This window comes from Phacochoerus africanus, chromosome 15 (assembly GCF_016906955.1).
Source record: "Phacochoerus africanus isolate WHEZ1 chromosome 15, ROS_Pafr_v1, whole genome shotgun sequence".
Lineage (NCBI taxonomy): Eukaryota > Metazoa > Chordata > Mammalia > Artiodactyla > Suidae > Phacochoerus > Phacochoerus africanus.
Genome location: NC_062558.1, coordinates 86,501,491 through 86,507,490, shown reverse-complemented (window position 1 = coordinate 86,507,490; position 6,000 = coordinate 86,501,491). Strand labels below are relative to the sequence as shown.

The following is a 6,000-nucleotide window of genomic DNA, read 5'->3' as shown; positions in this document are numbered from 1 at the left end:
CTAGCACCAACGTATGTTACAAAAGAATACATCTTTAGATCAGATTTCAAGATGTATCCTCACTCAAGCTTTCCCAAATGTATCCAGTAAAAACAAACACAAATGGAGTGGGTGGGTGTGTGTGTGTGTGTGTGTGTGTGTGTGTGTAAAACAAAATGTTAAAGCAACATATAATTGATATGTTTATATATATTTATATATATATATATAAAATGTGAAACACTGTAGCCTGGAGAATTTGTCTGGTAAACAAATAAATATTGAGACTAGAGAGCAAAGAAAAATAAAATTTACATAAACTTCCCATTAAAAGCCCGATCTCCTTTATTCATCACAGAGCGTTTGCATAGACCTTTTATATATACAAATCACTGGCCAGAACTCTGTTTACAGACTACCATTTTCCATTATCATCAAATCTTTAGTTAAAATAGTAACCATATTCACAGGAGGGACAAGTGAAAAGGGTGAGGCTCTCAGAACCACAATTAACACAGACCTTAAAAGGACTAGATCAGCAAAGCACATCTGTTGCCCACCAAATGGAATATTATGAATTTCCTAATGTGCAGAGAGATGGATAACATGATTAGAGCCTTCTGTAGACTTGTGAGTGGGTAAGCAAACTTTTTGTTTACCTGAGACAAATATGCTCAAATGCTATGTACTTCAACCAGGATATAAATGGAAGAGCCGAACTAGAAGAAGCTTCCACATTTTAATTTTAAGATTTGAAAGCTTTCAATGGAACCTCCATCATGGTAGCAAACTGCACATAAAGCTAGTACAGAACAGATTGTTGTTGATTTTCTTAAATTGGCAGGTGATGGCTATGTATTTAATGTATCTTTGGTTTAGGAAGATGAGAATATTGATTAGAGGCCAAACAATCCCCAGAATTCAAATTGTCTTTAGTATTCTGCATGATTTCTTTTCTTCTTGTCAGTGGCCTTGGGATGCTTGTCTTGGCCTGGAAGTTTTGAGGTTCTAGGCGGGGGTTGCTTATTTGTTTTTGTTTGAAAGAGCCAGAAGGGGGGCGGAGCTTAGATACTTTTGGATTTGGATTATTTGCAAGATTTGTTTGACTAGAGGTTGGCTGAAGTTTTGCTGAATTATCTGGTGTGATTGTTGGTGACTTCTTACAAGTGGGAGTCCTACCTGGAGATGTTTCAGGAACTGGAGGAGGTACCAAAGAATTTAAGATGGATGGCTTCAAAAGATGCAAGGACTTGGGCTGAGATGTGTAGCCCTCTGGTAAAGTTTGATTTCTTCCAACTCTCTTAGCCTGGTCTACTGTACTTGACGGGGGAAGTGTCTGAAGAGAAGTGGGTACAACTTGCATGTCATTAATTTGATCATTTGCCAAATGATAAGGCTCTTGACAATTCGTGGTCATGTTCAAGTTTGCTTCAGAAGGTGTACTCTTCACCACATCCTTAGTGAATAGCAGGCTCGGAGAAAAAGGCTGATCTTCCAGACCATGGTTGCTTTCCTGTTGCAAGCCATGTGTAAAGCCTTTGTCCAGATGTGCAACACCCTGATGTTTGCTCTGGACTTTGCACTCACTGTGGGCCTCGATATGTTGCGGCTTTATTAGTTTTCCCTGGGCGTGGTCTGTGGGTCTGGGAAGGCTGCTGGAAGGCTGTAGTACTGGAGGCTATTAAAATTAAAAATAGTATTAACAAGAATTCATTTTAGAAACATCATCCAGAATCAATATAAGTTCCAAATAGGCTGTGTTGATACTTGTTATGTTTTAATATGGAAAGTATGTGGGGTTTTTTAAATCAAAAAATAAATTGCAGTATTCAAGTAATTCATGAGACACACATTGTGATAATGCAAACAAAGAAATGGTACAGGCAATAAACATTAAACAACATCCAAAATAGAACAGGAGAAAATAAGTATCCTAAAGTACTGATTCATTGCTGAAAAAAGATTCCTATCCTACTGGCTCATTAATTATTTAAAACTATATATAAGAGCTTGACACAATAATTTCTACAGCACTTTGGATTAATCTCCATAAAATTTTCAGATAGTAACTATGACCTTCAGAATATTACCCATTTAAAAAATTTTTTAAAAAGGAAAACTGTATAATACCACTTCAGTACACTTTGCTAAAAGATGCATTAATTTAAACTGTCAGGTGCTGTACTTCTATCAAGAATTAAAATTACCAGAAGATAAACACAGTTTAGAATGATTATATTCTCAGTATATATGAAACTGTAATTAAACAAAAACAGATCAACACATTTATCTAACATTAACCTACCTTTAATATTCTTGTTGAAAAGTTTTAGAATAAAATGTTTTCACAGCTTATTTCTTCTGTCCCACTGCCATTCTGTTATGGCTGATATGGGGAAAACAGATTTACACTTCCCAAGAGTGAATGTCCATAAATAAAACTAAAAATAACCAAACTTTTTTGTGTGTGTGTCTTTTGTCTTTTCAGGGCCGCACCTGTGGCATATGGAGGTTCCCAGGCTAGGGGTAGAATCAGAGCTACAGCTGCTAGCCTACACCACAGCCACAGCAACACCAGATCCAAGCCAAGTCTGTAACCCACAACACAGCTCATGGCAACACGGATCCTTAACCCACTAAGCGAGGCCAGGGATCAAACCCACAACCTCATGATTCCTAGTCGGATTCAAAAATAACCAGACTTCTGAATGATGTCTGAGAATGAAACAGATGTGAAGTTGCCTATAACTTGACTACTAAAGCTCAGAAGCCTACAATAGCAAAGTTCTTAAGGCCGATATGCCTTGTACACACTTCTTTGGAGCTCACTGTGTGATTACATTATATACAAACCAGAGGAAACATTCAACTTTCATTACTTTGGGGCATTCCGTAAAGAAATATGAATCTTAAAGTTATCTTTCAATGAGCCAACTAGTTAAAGTATATGGGTGATGAGCCTATTGGTCATATCGTGATATAGGGATGGTTGCTATAAATATTTTAAAACACATACACATACATACACTCACATATACTCTCTACTAACTAATGTGGGCTGAAAATGTCAAAAGGTTTGGCAAAGGGGCTTTAAAACATCAACATTTTTGAAAGACCATTTTTTATTCATAAAATAATTTCTTTACCATGCTAATTCACAAACAAATCTACACCATATCTCTAATTTCTCCAACAGAAAGGGTGAATCTATTTATAATGCATTGCTTGTGTTTTGCTACTTTTTTCACCTCTTTGACTAGCACTTGACAATAAGTGCCAGAGTCAGCTGTCAGGGATCAGATGGTGAAAGGGTTATGGTGACTGAGAACAAAATTCACTGATTCATGGAAAGATCGTTGGTCGTGATTGAATGGGGTTTACTTGCTATTTAAAAAAGTAATAAAGTCAAGAAAATGACTGCTCAAAATTAATCTACACAGAATATTACATTAAACTCTTTCTCATCTTGGAATTTTTTTTTTTTTTTTAAGGGCTGCACCCACGGCATATGGAAGTTCCCAGGCTAGGGGTCTAATCTGAGCTATAGCCGTTGGCCTATGCCATAGCCACAGCAACGCAGGATCCGAGCTGCGTCTGCAACCTACACCACAGCTCAAGGCAACACCGGATCCTTAACCCACTGAGCAAGGCCTGGGATGAAACCTGCAACCTCATGGTTCCTAAATGGATTCATTTTCACTGCGCCACGACAGGAACTCCTCATCTTGGAATATTTAAAATAAATAAGCTATCTCAAGATCTAATTCAAGATAAATGTCCTACTTAAATTCACCGGACATTTTCACAATATATTACCACCAAGATGATTTAGAGGTAAAATCACCAAAGAATTAATTCATGGCTCTCTTCAAGGTAGAAAAAACTGACCAGGCCAAAGTGATACACATTTTAGAAAGATTAGTAAAGGTATAAAGGATGACCATATTAAGCAAACCAAAATCTACCTAAGGAAAAAACAAAGCAACTAAGAAGGAGAAAAGTACAACAAATGGCTGATTGAATGGGGATTTGTTTTCCCTATTTACCTTTTTTCATCTTTAAAAACAAGATATTCTAGTCTCGAGCTAAAAATCTTGAAGCAATTTAAGATCGTTGAAAATATCAGTGACAATTTTAAAATGATTTTATTGTAATATGTCTATTACCCATAAAAAATGTATAAACATATGCTAATCAGCTCAAAGCATAAAAAGGTAAAATTTTCTAATTAAGACAATGTATTAAACTGATTATTAAGATAATCAAGCCTCAGAAGTTCCCGTTGTGGCTTAGCAGTAATGAACCCAACTAGTATCCATGAGGATGCAGGTTCAATTCCTGGCCTTGCTCAGTGGGTTAAGGATCCGGCATTGCCATGAGCTGTCATACAGGTCACAGATGTGACTCAGAATCTGTGTTGCTATGGCCAGCAGCTGTAGCTCAGATTCAATCCCTAGCCTGGGAACTTCCACATACTGCAGGTGTGGCGGCCCTAAAAAGCAGAGGAAAAAAAAAAAAAAAAGATAATCAAGCCTCCAGAAAAGGGGCAGTATGAACTGTAGATAAATTATCCATTTTCAATTTTCTGATTACTTATACTACCCAAATAACTAATGCTTATAAGAGAACTAAATGGAAATACATCAGAGTGTCAGAAGATGTTCTGCATGTATTAAATGCAATAAAGCTCAATATCAAATATTAAAGATTAGAAAATAATCAGGATTTTTAAGAATAATAAAATTTTGAGTCTTTTAACTGAGAAGAGTTAGAGTCCACGATTACACAAAAAAGTCTACAAAATCATTTAATTACATTAAATAAATCCATCATTTCTAAATGCTGAATAAATAGTATTTCTATTTTTATTAAAAGTTTATTTTAGTGATATAATTTCCCTATCCCAAAATAAACATCTTGTTTTATTATTTATTTGAAAATCAGTTTGGAAATCCATTCTGCTACTTATAAAGAAAAAAGTCTCTTGAAGAAGATCAAGACATCACCTCAGTGAAGACCAAAGAAATGACTTACTCCTGATGTGTAAAAGTTGTGTGGAACTGGTTTCCCACTAAAGACTGGACTGTTATTAATTACCTGCTGGCAAGTTGAACAAGCTAGTTGCCTCTTAACATCCTGCAGGCAAAGCAGAGATGTGTTCTGACAGCTTGCTGCTTGTAGTACAATTACCCAAATTCTAAACACTCCCACCATACTAATATAAAGCAAGATGTTAAAAATTCATCTTACCCAGATTTACTACTGTACTACTACAAATGGTTTTTAGAATGAATTCTAAATATAAAAAGAAAAATCCCATGCTCTCATGGATAATAAGATCAATAGGAAGGAATACCAAAAACCACTCAATCATTTTTAAAACTGTCTGGCATATCATGCACTGTAGTAGGTACAGGAAAAAAAAGATGCTAAAAACAATGCATTCCTGTCGTTGAGAGCCTTCGTGAGAGAGTGAGAGAGAGAAAGACAGAGACAGAGATAGTCACGTAAAAAAAAATGAAGAGACCATGTCTCAAGCATAACAACATGTAGGAAAAAAAAAAAAGAAAACACGTGCCTGGTTCAACAGGTCACAGAAGGCATCTAAGAACTGCAAACATCTTGACTGAGTTTTAAGATGCGTAGGAGTTTGCCAAGTAGACAAGAAGGGAAGAACATACTAAACACAAAGGCACAAGAATATGATATGTTCCAGTAAATTCAAATTGTTAGACTGAACTGGCAAGCACAATGCTGGTGGGAAAGTGTTGGCAAGGGCCAGCTAGCTCATAAATGAACGCAAGTCAGACCAAGTAGTTCTCATTCTGTACAATAGATGAGGGGAGACACTGATGAATTTTAAGCAGAGGAATCATAATATCCAATGTGTATTTTGGAATGTCACTCTGATGCAATCAGTGAGGAATGTAACAGAAGGGGATGAGACTGTTAAGCGGAACAGCCAGGTAGTACGCTATTGCTTAACAGCCCAAGTTATAAATATAAGAGTTTAAAATTAGG

The 6,000-nt window shown here is 36.3% G+C and overlaps 1 protein-coding gene across 8 annotated transcripts in view; it reads right to left on the bottom strand.

Annotated features, from left to right (window-relative positions):
- Positions 1-306: 306 nt before the first annotated feature.
- Positions 307-6,000, bottom strand: part of CCSER2 (coiled-coil serine rich protein 2) — a 135,356-nt gene continuing 129,662 nt past the window's right edge. For 6 of the 8 annotated variants that reach the window (XM_047759578.1, XM_047759583.1, XM_047759585.1 and 3 more), the window contains one exon: positions 307-1,657. In XM_047759578.1, the coding sequence (XP_047615534.1) occupies positions 839-1,657 (819 nt within the window). In that variant the 3' untranslated portion in view covers positions 307-838. The remainder of the gene's footprint in view (positions 1,658-6,000) is intronic. The other 2 variants (XM_047759580.1, XR_007132125.1) reach the window with 2 other exon arrangements.